Raw genomic sequence first — 16792 nt, 5'->3', positions numbered from 1 at the left:
TCGAACCCGGATCGCTGGCGCTGGGAGGCAGCAGTGCTAACCACTGTGCCACCTCTGTGACTGCGTATTGAACCCGGATCGCTGGCGCTGTGAGGCAGCAGTGCTAACCACTGTGCCACCTCTGTGACTGTGCGTATTGAACCCGGATCGCTGGCGCTGGGAGGGAGCAGTGCTAACCACTGGGCCACCTCTGTGACTGTGCATATTGAACCCGGATCGCTGGCGCTGGGAGGCAGCAGTGCTAACCACTGTGCCACCTCTGTGACTGTGCGTATTGAACCCGGATCGCTGGCGCTGGGAGGGAGCAGTAGTACCCACTGTGCCACCTCTGTGACTGTGCGTATTGAACCCGGATCGCTGGCGCTGGGAGGGAGCAGTAGTACCCACTGTGCCACCTCTGTGACTGTGCGTATTGAACCCGGATCGCTGGAGCTGGGAGGCAGCAGTAGTAACCACTGTGCCACCTCTGTGACTGTGCGTATTGAACCCGGATCGCTGGGAGGCAGCAGTGCTAACCACTGTGCCACCTCTGTGGCTGCGTATTGTTGCCAACCACATAAATCAACAAACAATAGTTCAGCTGAAATAGTGATTGAAAAAAAGTCACAGGGCGGCTTGGCTAACAAACTTACTGCCCGGTATTGGATGGGGAGAACTGTTAGACCAGAGGGGTCCCAGGCTTCTCCTCGGAGTTAGATGCACCAGGGCAAGATTAGGGAAGAGAAAAAAAAAAATCAGCCATTGGTTCTTGGCTTGTATCCAATCACCTCAGCATGAAGAGACTGCACGGTGGCACAATGGTTAGCACTGCTGCCTCACAACACCAGAGGTCCAGGTTCAATTCCGGCCTTGGGTCACTGTCTGTGTGGAGTTTGCATTTTCTCCCCAGGTCTGTGTGGGTTTCCTCCCACAGTCCAAAGATGTGGAGGTTAGGTGGGGTTAGGGCCTACGTAGGATGCTCTTTCAGAGGGTCGGTGCAGACTCGATGGGTTGAATGGCCTCCTACAGCACAGTAGTGGTTTGATGGTTCTAAGAGACAGGGAGAGAGAAACAGAGTGAAACAAAGAGAGAAACAAAGAGGATTGGAGACACAGATAGACACAGACAGAGACTAAGGGATAGGATTCGTAAGTGAGAGAGAGAGAGAGAGAGGCAGAATCAAATGAGATATAACAGACAGAAGGGAGAGAATTAGAGAAAGAGATAGAGATGGAGAAAGAGTTGAAGGGAGAAACAGAGACAGACAAGAGAGAGAGGGCGACAGAGATAGTTTGTGTGTGTGTGAGTGAAGTGAGTATGTGTTGATGAAAACAGAAAGGGGTTAGCTGTGATGCCTAAAGTGTTGCAAAGCCTGTCAGCATGAAGTGACGAGGCTCATGCAAGAAGAGCAGTTGTTTGGGTGAACTATCAGAGAGCAACAACGCTCTACCGGCAAGGGTCTACACCGTCACGAGAGACAATGAGATGAGGTGTGAATTTCACTAGTTTTGAGATGAAGGGCGTATCTTATGAAGAAAAGTCGAACAGGTTGGGCCATAGCAACAGGAGGTTAGAAGAGTGAGAGGTGATCTTATTGAAACATTGAAGATCCTGAGGGGACTTGATCGGGTCAGCTGGCAAACGTCCTTACCTTGAATAGACGGCCTCTGTTCTGCAGTGTCCCAGGATAGTCGCTGTCGGAGGATGCAGGGTCTCGTACTTCAACAGATGTCTCTTCAGTACATAGAGAGGGTGGTTTTTATACTCGGCCACAGAAGTGGGCAATGGTCGATCGAGCAACTTGGATTGCAACTGTGAAATACGAGAGAAAGACTACAATATATCAGAGCACAGAAACAGGCCATGCAACCCGACTGGCCCATGTCAGTGTTTATGCTGTGCCTGGACCTCCTTCCACTTTACTTCATCGTGCCCTGACCTTCTATTCATGTTTATCCAACTTCCCCCTTAAATCTCTACTACTCAGCCACTTCCATATTCTCCACACTCTCTGTTTCTCCTGAATTCCCAGTTGGATTTATTAGTGGTTAGTTTAAATTATGGCCCCCAGTTTCAGAATCACACAAAGGGAGAATGCTTAAACTGGTCTAAATTCCTGGTCTGTTACTTTCTTTCACGGAATGCGGTCATCGCTGACAGGACCAGTATGTATCGCCCATCCCTTATTGCTCTTGATAAAGGTGGTGGTGAGCTGCCTTCTGGGGGCAGAACGGTAGCACAAGTGGATAGCACTGTGGCTTCACAGCTCCAGGGTCCCAGGTTCGATTCCCTGATGGGCCACTGTCTGTGTGGAGTCTGCACGTTCTCCCCGTGTCTGCGTGGGTTTCCTCCGGGTGCTCCGGTTTCCTCCCACAATCTAAAGACGTGCAGGTTAGGTGGATTGGCCATGATAAATTGCCCTTAGTGACCAAAAAGGTTAGGAGGGGTTATTGGGTTACGGGGACAGAGTGGAAGTGAGGGTTAAGTGGGTCGGTTCAGACTCGATGGGCCGAATGGCCTCCTTCTACACTATGTTCTATGTTCTTGAACCGCAGCAATCCCTGAGGTGTAGGTACACCCACTGTGCTGTTAGGGAGGGAGTTTCAGGATTTTGACCCAGTGACAGTGAAGGAACGGCAAGATATTTCCAAGTCAAGGTGGTGGGTGACTTGCCGAGGAACCTCCAGGTGGTGGGTTCCCAGGTATCTGCTGCTCTTGTCCTTCGAGATGATAGTTGTCATGGGTTCTGGAAGGTGCCATTGAAGGAACCTTGGTGAGTTACTACAGTGCATCTTGTAGATGGTACACACGGCTGCCACTGTGTGTCGGTGGGGGAGGGAATGTTTGTGGAATGGGGAGCAATCAAACTGGCTGCTTTGTCCTGGATGGTGTCGAGCTTCTGGAGTGTTGTTGGAGCTGCACCCATCCAGGCAAGTGGAGAGTATTCCATCACACTCCTGACTTGTAGATATTGGATGGAATATATTGCATTTCTCTTGTACTAAACAGCAACATTCCACTGCCTTCCTAATCCCTTGCTGTACCTGCAGGCTAACCTTTTGTGATTCATGTACCAGGACACCCAGATCCCTCTGTACCTCAAGAGTTCAGAACCTCTCCATTTAAATGGTATATTGCTTTTCTAATCTTCCTAACAAATTGAACAAGTTCACATTTTCCCCATGTTATATATCTGCCAAATTTCTGCCCATCACTTAACCTGCCTACAGCCCTTTGTAGACTCTCGTCTTCCTCTCGATAATTTACTTTCCAACCTATCTTGTGTCATCAGCAAATTTAGCAACCATACAGTCCTTTCATCTATATCATGGATGCAGCCTGTAAATAGTTGAGGCCCCAGCACTGTTCCCTGTGGCACTCCACTAGTTAGTTGCCAACCTGAGACAGATCAATTTATCCTTACTCTCTACTTTGTTAGCTAACCAATCCTTTATCCATGTTAATATGTCTCCACCCTCCCCCCTCTACACAATGAGCTCTTATCTTGTATAGTAACCTTTGATGTGGCACCTTATCAAATGCCTTCTGGAAATGTAAGTACAGTACATCTACAAGTCATCCTTCATCCACCTTGCCTGTACTTCTTCAATAACTAAGAATTAGTGAAATACGATTTTCATTTCACATAGCCATATTGACTCTGCCTGATCCCATTATGATTTTATAAATATCCTGCTAGAACTGCCTTAATAATAGGGTTTAGCAAGTTCCCTGTGACAGATGTTAGAGTAACGGGCCTCTTGTTCCCTGCTTCCTGTCTCCCTCCTTGCTTGAATGAAGGTGCTATGTTCGAATGGGACCACTGAGATGGTGCAAGGTGGAATAGATGGACCTTGATGCTTTATAATTTAGCAGTTCCCATAAGTTTGGTTTGGATAGGGGTGAGAGATGATCTGCCTGGAATCGTCATATTTCATAGAATTATTCACAGAATTTACATTGGAGGCCATTCAGCCTCTCGAGTCTGCACCGGCCCTTGGAAAGAGCACCCTACTTAAGCCCACGCCTCCACCCTATCCCTGTAACCCAGTAACCCCACCTAACCTTTTTGGACACTAAGGGGCAATTTAGCATAGCCAATCCACCTAACCTGCACATCTCTGGACTGTGGGAGGAAACCGGAGCACCCGGAGGAAACCCACGCAGACACGGGGGGGATGTGCTGACTCCGTACAGACAGTGACCCAAGCCGGAATCGAACCTGGGACCCTGGAGCTGTGAAACAACAATGCTAACCACTTTTACTGCCGACCTTTACTGCTGTAAAGGGTCTTCTCCTGGATGTAAGGTGAAATGAGGACTGTACCTGATTGAAATCATCACAGAATCATGAGTAAAATACAGGAGGACATTCAGCCCCTCAAATCTGTGCCAGAAGTTCCTGCTTCAGAAAACCTGGCAGCTCTTTTGGTGTAAGTTGGTGTTCATGTTTGAACAGTTTTGTATATTGCTTCCTGTCTCGCCTGGATCTAAGCAACTGGAAATAGGAAGGTCATGCAAGTGGCATCCATGCAAGTCTGACCTCCACTTGCCGAGGTGCTGTTGTAAGTAAACTAATATCAACAGCACAGAACAGCATTTAAAAAGACATCCAAAGCAAGTGTTTTGCCACTGGCATATCAGGGTGGCCTCTCAGCATACACTGGTCCAAAGTAAATGCCACCTACCTCCAGGTCTTCCTCTTTCTGACGTTCTGTACAGTCGCTTTTGTACACTGCCAGAGTTTTATCCCACCATCCGGGGTCAATGCGTTGTTTCCTCGTTTTGGTCATCCAAGCCACGTCATACCTCTGGGTGACGTCTCGCACACAACTCTCATTGTCAAAACTGATGATGTAGGAGAGCGGTTTGGAAGCGTGTTTGGCACAGAGTTCCGGGTGGTTCAAAGTGTTGCGAACGCAGTCGACTGCGACCCATTTCTTCTCTGCCTCTGCGTAAACCTCAATCCACTGGTCTGAACCCTTCGAATTCGGAGACACCTCGCTAACCAAACTCGTTCTTTCACCTCTGGTGTTGGCTTTGGTCTTGTTGCATTTTGAGGACCTTCTCTTCCTGGGATTGATTTTCCCTGGATCGCTTTCAAAGTCATCATCCTCACTGTCCTTCTCGCTCTTTGGTGTGCTGAAGATTATGCCCTTGTTCTTTTCTTGGTCAGTCTGTCTTCCTCGGGGAGTATTTGTTTGTGATAAGACTCTCTTGCTCCAAGAGGCACTCCTATTATCTCCATCCGAGTAATTGCTGGAACCCGAACCATCAAGGACTTCGAAGTCAGAATCGCTGTCATCATCGTCCTCAGTGTCCTCCTTATAAGAAACTTTCGAAGCTACTCTCCGTCGCCGATCGTTCTTCGGCCTCGGGGATCCAGGTCTTTTGGATACCAGACACTCTTCATCCTCAAAACCAGATTCAGCAGAAGCTCCTTCAACTTTTTTATGTCTTCCTCTATCATATCCTCTTCTATTCACATGTTCAGCCTGCTTCCTTTTGGGTACCGGCTGTGGCTCCTCTTCCCCTGCAGTTAGAGTCTTCATTGAACCACGGTGTCCTCCCTCCAGGATAGCCTCCATGTCACCTTTGGCTCCACTCTGGGACGCAGGCTCAGGTTTTGCGTCCAGCGCTGGATTCCGGGTTTGCTGAAGATGATCAGTGGATTTGCTGCCCCTCGGGTTCTTCAAAAGAAAACAAAAAGCCAGTTTCAGAGCTGGGGCCAAGTTCAGATGCACATTTCACACCTCGAAAGCCCGTGGGGTCAAGACCCATCATGGGCACAAATCGACTTCAACAACTTTAAACCTTTTTTTCTCTCCTGTTTTCTCTGGGACTATGTCGGTGATGGAGGACGGCTACAGCAGAGACATCTGGGGAGATGCAGGCTGGTGTGGAGGGTGCGTTCCCCATCGGTACACCACCAGTGTGTGGTCCACATCGACGGGGTGTCCCCCAGAGTTCTCTCTGGGCCTCCTGTGTGCGTGGACACAGTAGGAATGGGCCACTCAGGAACCAAACAAGCAAGGCTCCCTTTAAAATGTGCACGTAGACATTAGAAGGAGCAGCGGTGTCCCAGACCCTTTTCGCGGTCACATTCTCACACCTTCTCTTTGCCCGATTCCTGCTTATCCCTCATGCAGCTATATTACTGCAATGTCACTATCTCCCCTCCAGCCTTTCCCAGTTCTGATGAAAAGTCACTCAGCTGAAACGATCACTGTTTCCCGCTCCACCTGTTTCTGGTTTTGGAGCTGAATTTAGGTTTTATAGTAAAAACTGAGACTTCTTTGACGAAAAGGTTGCTGCTGCATATTTTTGATAAACTGATTCATGTCAAGTTAAGGACAAGGGAACGCCCACTGGCAGGAAAAAGGAAATACGTTCAACTGCAACAGAAGGTCTTTCAAATTTCTGCAATTAATCCAAATGGAGCAAAATACCTCAGGGAAAGAGAAAAGTATGAGGAGCTAAAAGTGTCAGCAATATCTGAGTGAGAATCACACCCAACTCAGTGAGACAGCTGGAGGTTCTTGTTCCACTGAAGAGACTTTGGCAAAAAATCTAGACAGAGATCACTGCAGTACTGAGGGAGTGTCACGCTGTCAGAGGGTCAGTACTGAGGGAGTGCCGCACTGTCAGAGGGTCAGTACTGAGGGAGTGCCGCACTGTCAGAGGGTCAGTACTGAGGGAGTGCTGCACTGTCAGAGGGTCAGTACTGAGGGAGTGCCGCACTGTCAGAGGGTCAGTACTGAGGGAGTGCCGCACTGTCAGAGGGTCAGTACTGAGGGAGTGCTGCACTGTCAGAGGGTCAGTACTGAGGGAGTGTCACGCTGTCAGAGGGTCAGTACTGAGGGAGTGCCGCACTGTCAGAGGGTCAGTACTGAGGGAGTGCCGCACTGTCAGAGGGTCAGTACTGAGGGAGTGTCACGCTGTCAGAGGGTCAGTACTGAGGGAGCACTGCACTGTCAGAGGGTCAGTACTGAGGGAGTGCTGCACTGTCAGAGGGTCAGTACTGAGGGAGTGCTGCACTGTCAGAGGGTCAGTACTGAGGGAGTGCTGCACTGCCAGAGGGTCAGTACTGAGGGAGTGCTGCACTGTCAGAGGGTCAGTACTGAGGGAGTGCCGCACTGTCAGAGGGTCAGTACTGAGGGAGTGCCGCTCTGTCAGAGGGTCAGTACTGAGCGAGTGCTGCACTGTCAGAGGGTCAGTACTGAGGGAGTGTCACGCTGTCAGAGGGTCAGTACTGAGGGAGTGCCGCACTGTCAGAGGGTCAGTACTGAGGGAGTGCTGCACTGTCAGAGGGTCAGTACTGAGGGAGTGCTGCACTGTCAGAGGGTCAGTACTGAGGGAGTGCCGCACTGTCAGAGGGTCAGTACTGAGGGAGTGCTGCACTATCAGAGGGTCAGTACTGAGGGAGTGCCGCACTGTCAGAGGGTCAGTATTGAGGGAGTGCCGCACTGTCAGAGGGTCAGTACTGAGCGAGTGCTGCACTGTCAGAGGGTCAGTACTGAGGGAGTGTCACGCTGTCAGAGGGTCAGTACTGAGGGAGTGCTGCACTGTCAGAGGGTCAGTACTGAGGGAGTGCCGCACTGTCAGAGGGTCAGTACTGAGGGAGTGCTGCACTGTCAGAGGGTCAGTACTGAGGGAGTGTCACGCTGTCAGAGGGTCAGTACTGAGGGAGTGCCGCACTGTCAGAGGGTCAGTACTGAGGGAGTGCCGCACTGTCAGAGGGTCAGTACTGAGGGAGTGCTGCACTATCAGAGGGTCAGTACTGAGGGAGTGCCGCACTGTCAGAGGGTCAGTACTGAGGGAGTGCTGCACTGTCAGAGGGTCAGTACTGAGGGAGTGCCGCACTGTCAGAAGGTCAGTGCTGAGGGAGTGCCGCACTGTCAGAGGGTCAGTACTGAGGGAGTCCTGCACTGTCAGAGGGTCAGTACTGAGGGAGTGCTGCACTGTCAGAGGGTCAGTACTGAGGGAGTGCTGCACTGTCAGAGGGTCAGTACTGAGGGAGTGCTGCACTGTCAGAGGGTCAGTACTGAGGGAGTGCCGCACTGTCAGAGGGTCAGTACTGAGGGAGTGCCGCACTGTCAGAGGGTCAGTACTGAGGGAGTGCTGCACTGTCAGAGGGTCAGTACTGAGGGAGTGCCGCACTGTCAGAGGGTCAGTACTGAGTGAGTGACAAGAAGAAACTCTTCACACAACAGTTGGTGGAAACCCGAGGCCACCCCACCTCCCAAATGTTAAGGATGGGGTTAATTGAAATTTTGAAACTCTGGTTGTTCGGTTTTGGTTAAGAATCCTCAAGAGTTGTGGAAACAACAGTTTCAGAGTCCAGGTGCTGGTCAGCCCTGATTGGTTTGAGCAGGGACAAAGTGCTGGATGACCCCTTCCTGTTCCGAACAATCCGACAGGTGAGATGAACATAATTGGCGTCAGTTTCTTACCACTTTCGAACTTTCTTTGAATGGAACAGGTTGAAGTGAAATGAGAAGACGAGATGCCACGGGGAGACATCGAAGGGTGATTAGAAACAACTGTAAAAAACAAAACCAGCTGGTGAATAAAATCACAGAGACTGGGAAATGCAGAATACAAGAGCTTGCAAATAATGGAAAAGTACCAAATCTTCAAACATTATTTTATTGTCGGGGAATGCTTGTGATCCCAACTCCCTTCGCTAGCTTGTCGTTAATCAGTTTGTCTTTGTATCTCGTTATCGAAATAAGAAGAAAAATCTCCTACATCCATTTCCCTGTGACTCCTGGGACTGGGAATGGGGGAAACTGTGGAGGAGTGAGGGAGAGGGCGGGGCAGCGGGCAAAAGAGCGGGTCAGCGGGCGAGAGAGCGGGGCAGCGGGCGAAGGAGTGGGCGAGAGGACGGGGCAGCGGGCGAGAGGGTGGAGGAGTGGGCAGGGCAGCGGGCGAGAGGGCGGGGCAGCAGGCGAAGGAGTGAGCGAGGGGCAGGGCAGCTGGCGTGAGGGTGGGGAAGTGAGCGAGAAGGCAGGGCAGAGGGCAAGAGGGTGGGGCAGCAGGCGAGAGGCCGTAGTGGGCAAGAGGGCGGGGCAGCGGGCGAAGGGGTGGAGGAGTGAGTGAGAAGGCGGAGCGGCAGGCGAGAGGGCGGGGCGGTGGGCGAGGGTGCGGCGGGTGAGAGGGCGGGCGCGAGGGCAGGGCGCAGGGGGCGCGAGGGCGGGCACGAGGGCGGGGCAGCGGGCACGAGGGCGGGGCGGCGGGCGAGAGGACGGGGCGGCGGGCGAGAGGACGGGGCAGCGGGCGAGAGGACGGGGCAGCGGGCGAGAGGACGGGGCAGCGGGCGAGAGGACGGGGCAGCGGGCGAGAGGACGGGGCAGCGGGCGAGAGGACGGGGCAGCGGGCGAGAGGACGGGGCAGCGGGCGAGAGGACGGGGCAGCGGGCGAGAGGACGGGGCAGCGGGCGAGAGGGTGGAGGAGGACGGGGCAGCGGGCGGGAGGGCGGGGCAGCAGGCGAAGGAGTGAGCGAGGGGCAGGGCAGCTGGCGTGAGGGTGGGGGAGTGAGCGAGAAGGCGGGGCAGTGGGCAAGAGGGTGGGGCAGCAGACGAGAGGGCGTAGTGGGCAAGAGGGCGGGGCAGCGGGCGAAGGGGTGGAGGAGTGAGCGAGAAGGCGGGGCGGCAGGCGAGAGGGCGGGGCGGCGGGCGAGGGCGCGGCGGGTGAGTGGGCGGGCGAGAGGGCGGGGCGCAGGGGGCGCGAGGGCGGGGCGCAGGGGGCGGGGCGCAGGGGGCGCGAGGGCGGGGCGCAGGGGGCGCGAGGGCGGGGTGCAGGGGGCGCGAGGGCGGGGCGCAAAGGCGCGAGGGCGGGGCGCAGGGGGCGCGAGGGCGGGGCGCAGAGGCGAGGGCGGGGCGGCGGAGGCGAGGGCAGGGCGGCGGCGGAGGAGGGGGCGGGGCGGCGGAGGAGGGGGCGGGGCGGCGGAGGAGGGGTGGGGAGGCGGAGGAGGGGTGGGGAGGCGGAGGAGGGGCGGGGCGGCGGAGGAGGGGCGGCGGAGGAGGGGCCGGGTGGCGGAGGAGGGGCGGGGCGGCGGAGGAGGGGGCGGGGCGGCAGAGGAGAGGGCGGGGCGGCGGAGGAGGGGGCGGGGCGGCGGAGGAGGGGGCGGGGCGGCGGAGGAGGGGGCGGGGGGGCGGAGGAGGGGGCGGGGCGGCGGAGGAGGGGGCGGGGCGGCGGAGGAGGGGGCGGGGCGGCGGAGGAGGGGGCGGGGCGGCGGAGGAGGGGGCGGGGGGGCGGAGGAGGGGCGGGGGGGCGGAGGAGGGGAGCGGGGGAGGGGAGCGGGGGAGGGGAGCGGGGAAGGGGAGCGGGGAAGGGGAGCGGGGAAGGGGAGCGGGGAAGGGGAGCGGGGAAGGGGAGCGGGGAAGGGGAGCGGGGAAGGGGAGCGGGGAAGGGGAGCGGGGAAGGGGAGCGGGGAAGGGGAGCGGGGAAGGGGAGCGGGGAAGGGGAGCGGGGAAGGGGAGCGGGGAAGGGGAGCGGGGAGGGGAGTGGGGAGCGGGGAGGGGAGTGGGGAGCGGGGCAGGGGAGTGGGGAGCGGGGCAGGGGAGTGGGGAGCGGGGGAGGGGAGCGGGGGAGGGGAGCGGGGAGCGAGGGAGGGGAGCGAGGGAGGGGAGCGAGGGAGGGGAGCGAGGGAGGGGATCGAGAGAGAGGGGAGCGAGGGAGAGGGGAGCGAGGGAGAGGGGAGCGAGGGAGAGGGGAGCGAGGGAGAGGGGAGCGAGGGAGAGGGGAGCGAGGGAGAGGGGAGCGAGGGAGAGGGGAGCGAGGGAGAGGGGAGCGAGGTAGAGGGGAGCGAGGGAGAGGGGAGCGAGGGAGAGGGGAGCGAGGGAGAGGGGAGCGAGGGAGAGGGGAGCGAGGGAGAGGGGAGCGAGGGAGAGGGGAGCGAGGGAGGAGCGGGGGGGGAGCGGGGGAGGAGCGAGGGAGGAGCGGGGGAGGAGCGGGGGAGGAGCGGGGAGCGAGGGAGGAGCGGGGAGCGAGGGAGGAGCGGGGAGCGAGGGAGGAGCGGGGAGCGAGGGAGGAGCGGGGAGCGAGGGTGGAGCGGGGAGCGAGGGAGGAGCGAGGGTGATGCGGGGAGCGAGGGAGGAGCGGGGAGCGGGGGAGGAGCGGGGAGCGAGGGAGGAGCGGGGAGCGAGGGAGGAGCGGGGGAGGAGCGGGGAGCGAGGGAGGAGTGGGGAGCGAGGGAGGAGGAAGATGGGGACTCGATGTAAAGGGGGAGAGGTGGGTACAGGGTCTTGGTCACCCGGATTTTCTTGGTGACTGAATGGCTACCTTGGTTGTGTTTCTCTGCCCTGTCTCGAAGTCGAAGCAGTTCAGCCAAACATCGACTTTTAAAGTTATTATTTGGCACAGACTTTTAAAAATGATTCTTTCATCTGATGTAGGCATCGCTGGCAGGGCCAACATTTGCTGCCCATCCCTATTTGCTGCAGTCTCTCCTTCTTAAGGTTCATAAGGAGGTGTTAGCAATTCTGGAAAGTGTGAAAATAGATAAGTCCCCTGGGCCGGATGGGATTTATCCTAGGATTCTCTGGGAAGCTAGGGAGGAGATTGCTGAGCCTTTTGCTTTCATCTTTAAGTCATCTTTGTCTACAGGAATAGTGCCAGAAGACTGGAGGATAGCAAATGTTGTCCCCTTGTTCAAGAAGGGGAGTAGAGACAACCCCGGTAACTATAGACCAGTGAGCCTTACTTCTGTTGTGGGCAAAATATCGGAAAGGTTTATAAGAGATAGGATGTATAATCATCTGGAAAGGAATAATTTGATTAGAGATAGTCAACACGGTTTTGTGAAGGGCAGGTCGTGCCTCACAAACCTCATTGCGTTATTTGAGAAGGTGACCAAACAGGTGAATGAGGGTAAAGCAGTTGATGTGGTGTATATGGATTTCAGTAAAGCGTTTGATAAGGTTCCCCACGGTAGGCTACTGCAGAAAATACGGAGGCATGGGATTCAGGGTGATTTAGCAGTTTGGATCAGAAATTGGCGAGCTGGAAGCAGACAAAGGGTGGTGGTTGATGGGAAATGTTCAGCCTGGAGTTCAGTTACTAGTGGTGTGCCACAAGGATCTGTTTTGGGGCCACTGCTGTTTGTCATTTTTATAAATGACCTGGAGGAGGGCGTAGAAGGATGGGGGAGTAAATTTGCAGATGACACTAAAGTCGGTGGAGTTGTGGACAGTGCGGATGGATGTTACAAGTTACAGAGGGACATAGATAAGCTGCAGCGCTGGGCTGAGAGATGGCAAATTGAGTTTAATGCAGAAAAGTGTGAGGTGATTCATTTTGGAAGGAATAACAGGAAGACAGAGTACTGGGCTAATGGTAAGATTCCTGGTAGTGTGGATGAGCAGAGAGATCTCGGTGTCCATGTACATAGATCCCTGAAAGTTGCCACTCAGGTTGAGAGGGTTGTTAAGAAGGCATACGGTGTGTTAGCTTTTATTGGTAGAGGGACTGAGTTTCGGACCACGAGGTCATGTTGCAGCTGTACAAAACTCTGGTGCGGCCGCATTTAGAGTATTGCGTGCAATTCTGGTCGCCGCATTATAGGAAGGATGTGGAAGCATTGGAAAGGGTGCAGAGGAGATTTACCAGAATGTTGCCTGGTATGGAGGGAAGATCTTATGAGGATAGGCTGAGGGACTTGAGGCTGTTTTCGTTAGAGAGAAGGTTAAGAGGTGACTTAATTGAGGCATACAAGATGATCAGAGGATTGGATAGGGTGGACAGTGAGAGCCTTTTTCCTCGGATGGTGATGTCTAGCACGAGGGGACATAGCTTTAAATTGAGGGGAGATAGATATAAGACAGATGTCAGAGGTAGGTTCTTTACTCAGAGAGTAGTAAGTGCGTGGAATGCCCTGCCTGCAACAGTAGTGGACTCACCAATACTAAGGGCATTCAAATGGTCATTGGATAGACATATGGACGATAAGGGAATAGTGTAGATGGGCTTTAGAGTGGGTTCACAGGTCGGCGCAACATCGAGGGCCGAAGGGCCTGTACTGCGCTGTAATGTTTTATGATCTATGTTCACGGTGGGCCACTTGGTCACTTCAGAGGATGGCTACAAGTCAACCACATTGCTGTGGGTCTGGAGCCACATGTAGGCCAGACCGGGTAAGGACGGCAGATTTCCTTCCCAAAGGGACATTAGTGAATCAGATGTTTTTTGGGGAAAATCAATGATATTGTCATGGTCACCATCACTGAGACCAATTCTCAATTGATTAATGAATTGAATTTTCACCTGCTGCCGTGGTGCGATTTTAACCCGTCTCATTGCCACTGGATTACTGGACAAATGAGATTACCAGCACACCACCATCTCCCCCTCAATAAACTACCAATAAACAATAATCATAGCGTCACATCCCAAATCACTGCAAGGTGGGTTTGTGCAATGGAACTCCTGTCTGCTGACTGGCTGCAGGCTCTCCCAGACAATGAGTCTGACTCTGGGCAAAATAGTGGCTCTAATACTGCACAGAATTGGTAGATCTCGCTCAGGGAGGCGTGTGGGGTAAGGAGACAGAAGAGGAGGGTTTGGGAGGGAAAATGGAGGGGAAGAGGAGGGGAGTGTAAAAGAGGAGCTGGGAAAATGGAAGGATAATTGGAGGAGATGGACGAGTTAGAGAAACAGGAATTCCGGATTAGTTGGGGCCTGTTCAGGTGCAGGAGGCTCAGGGATTCATCGTTACCAGTTACACAGCGAATACACACGTGAACCATCTCTTGTCCATTCCTTGCAGAATGGCTGCCGAATCTCCTCTTCAGCACAGTGAGTAGAGAGTCCATCTCATCACTGGGGAGCGAAGGATCAATATCAAAGGTTGAAACAAACCTGCAAACAGGAAAGAGGGAGACTGGAGGCACAAGTTTCAAATGAAAATCTGTTTGTTTTACCAGCCTTTGACCAGCAACCTCATGAGATCCTCTTCATTTCTACCAAAGGGACAGGAGGCCATTCAGCCCCTCAAACATGTACCTCCATTCAATTAGGTCATGGTTGATCTGTACCTCAAATCCGTTTACCCAACCGTTGCTCCATTACCTCAATATACTCACCCAATAAAAATCTAGCGATCTCAGACGTGAAATTTTCAATTAAACTCCAACCGTACCACCTTCCTTTGGGGCAGTTCGAGATTGCCACCCCTCACTTTGTGTGAGGAAGTGCTTCCTAACCTCTCCCCTGAACGACCTGGCTCTCATCGTAAGGTTCTGCCCCTTGTTCTCGGCTCTGCCTATCCCCGTAACCCAATAACCCCTTCGAACCTTTTTGGACACTAAGGGCAATTTATCATGGCCAATCCACTTAACCTGCACGTCTTTGGACTGTGGGAGGAAACCGGAGCACCCGGAGGAAACCCACGCAGACACGGGGAGAAGGTGCAGACTCCGCACAGACAGTGACCCTAGCCGGGAATCGAACCCGGGACCCTGGCGCTGTGAAGCCACAGTGCTATCCACTTGTGCCATCGTGCTGCCCCTGGCAGTTTTGCTCTACTGACCCTAATGAGTCCTTCAATCACTTTGAACACCTCGATCAGACCCTGCCTCAACCGCCTAAACTCCAGGGAATAAAAGACTAGTCTCTGTAAACTGTCCTCACAATTTAACCTCTTTAGCGCAATATAATTCCATCAAATCTAAGATTGTAATGTCGGAAATGAGGAGCCCAGAACGGAATCCAGCCACTGACCAAATCTCTGTAGGCCTGAAGCTTCATGTGCTCACCTCTGTATTCCACCCTCCTCGAGATAATGGCCAACGTGGGAAGGATCTTTCTCTACTGCGAATGGCAGAGAAAGGAGTAACCAAGACAATGCGGCTATTTCTGGGGAAAGGCCCAGGAAATTGAACTAATTTCGGATTGACGTGTGAAATCGGGAATGGGTCATCTCGCAGTGGCTCGACATCACCGTGCGAGGGGGGGGGGGGGTTACATGCAGACAGCGCTCCGGTGAACTAGATTCAACAGGAAACTATTTCCCAGAATTTTTCCCACTCGGGAAGGTTGTTCACCACCAATCCTTGGTCTAACTCGTCACTTTCGTGGTATGAACACCTCAATTATAAAATTTGAAAGCATGTTTTCAAATCCTCCGTGGTCTCCCCCTCTGTAACCTCCTCTAGCATCCTAGCATCACAGACTTCTGAAATATCTGGACTTCCCCCACTTCTGGCCTCCTGACCGTGCCCGATTTTAATCACTCCACCATTTGGAGTCCATGCCTGCAGCTGCCAGGGCCCTGAGCCCTGGAATTCCCTCCCTAAACCCCCCTCTCCTCCTCGAAATTCAAGACCAAGCTTAGGAGGTAATGAACAGCCAGTCTCATCCACTTACCACTTGAGCAGCTTGGAGATGTATGGAATCTCCACACCACCGCCTGGCACCATGGCGAGATTGGTAGGTATCAGGGACAGTGCCATGGCCCAAAGTTCCGGCTCATTGCACATCCTGTTCCGGAACATCCCATTGGCCAACAGACACACAAGATGCACCTGCAGCAGGGAGAGCAACCAAAAGATCCTGGGCTGTAAATTCAACAATTGGTTTCTCATAATATTCACAGCAGAGGAACAAGCTATTTGGCCCAACAGGTCAATGGCAGTGTAAATGAGCCTCGTCCGACCCCAGCAATACAACCTCCAATTCCTTTCTCCCTCATGTATTTATCCAGTTTCCCCTTCAATGCATCTATTCTATTCACCTCAACCACTCCCTGCGAGAGTGGGATCCACATTCTCACCCTTTTTGGGAAAAGATTTTCTCCCAAATTTTCAACTGGACTTATGACTAAGTTATAATAACGTGCCCTAGTTCAGGTCTCCCCCACAATTAGAAATATATTTTCTATGCCTCATCTATCAAAACCTTTCACACGTCAATGACCTTTACCAATGCACGCCTCAATCTCTTGTCTGAGAGAAGAGCCCACCCTGCTCAATCTTTCCTGATAGGTGCGTATAGAATCACAGAATGGTGCAGCAGAGAAATAGGCCATTTGACCCCGAGTGCACATGCTCAGTCTCTGGTACAGCCATCCAGTTAGTCTCACCCCCTGTTCTTTCCCCATTGCCAAGCAATTTTCTTTCCAATTATAAGACCAGATGAAATAGGAGCAGAAGTAGACCATTCGGCCCATCGGGTCTGCTCCGCCATTCAATGAATTCATGAATGACCTCATCTGCTAATCCTCAAACTCCACTTTCCCATCTTACCTCCATCACCCCGGATAACTCTCGCAGGGAGTGGTTCAGGTGAATAAAATAGATACATTGAAGGGGAAACCGTCCATAACCTCCAGCACGTTCAGCTTTTACTCCCCCTAACATTCACCGCTCAAAGAAGCAAGTGTACAATAAACGGCTTGCATTTATATAGAGCCTCCCACGACCTCAGGACGTGCCAAAGTGCTTCACAGCCAATGCGATATCTATGAAATGTTGGCGCTGCTGTGCTGTGGGAAACGTGTTTGGTAATTTCTGCACAACAAACAGCAATAAATGACCAGTTCATCAATCCAAGTGGTGTTCTTTGAGGGATAAACATTGGCCTCAGACAGCGGGGGGAACTCTTCTTCTCAAGATTCGCCATGAGATCTTTTGCGTCCAGATGTCAGGGAAGAGGGGGCCTTGGTTTAACCTCTCACCCCCAACAGTGTAACACTCCCTCGATACGGCAGCAGGAGTGAAGGACTGGATTATGGCCTCGAGTGAAACCTGGACCCACAATCTCCTGGCTTGACAGGCAAGAGTTTACCCGCTCTGACATCAGCCAGCATGTGAAC

General features: G+C 53.4%; 1 protein-coding gene across 1 annotated transcript in view; it reads right to left on the bottom strand.

Moving 5' to 3' along the window:
• xpc (xeroderma pigmentosum, complementation group C) overlaps positions 1-16792 on the bottom strand; it is a 41471-nt gene that overhangs the window by 15242 nt on the left and 9437 nt on the right. The window contains exons 6-10 of the mRNA XM_072473090.1: positions 15346-15503; positions 13719-13839; positions 8433-8522; positions 4668-5669; positions 1631-1791 (exon numbers count right to left, since the gene is read on the bottom strand). Of these exons, the coding sequence (XP_072329191.1) occupies positions 1631-1791; positions 4668-5669; positions 8433-8522; positions 13719-13839; positions 15346-15503 (1532 nt within the window). The remainder of the gene's footprint in view (positions 1-1630; positions 1792-4667; positions 5670-8432; positions 8523-13718; positions 13840-15345; positions 15504-16792) is intronic.

The sequence above is a fragment of the Scyliorhinus torazame genome, chromosome 13, assembly GCF_047496885.1.
Source record: "Scyliorhinus torazame isolate Kashiwa2021f chromosome 13, sScyTor2.1, whole genome shotgun sequence".
Taxonomy (NCBI): Eukaryota; Metazoa; Chordata; class Chondrichthyes; order Carcharhiniformes; family Scyliorhinidae; genus Scyliorhinus; species Scyliorhinus torazame.
Note: the sequence above shows the minus strand (reverse complement) of the source record. Positions and strands in the feature narration are given on the sequence as shown.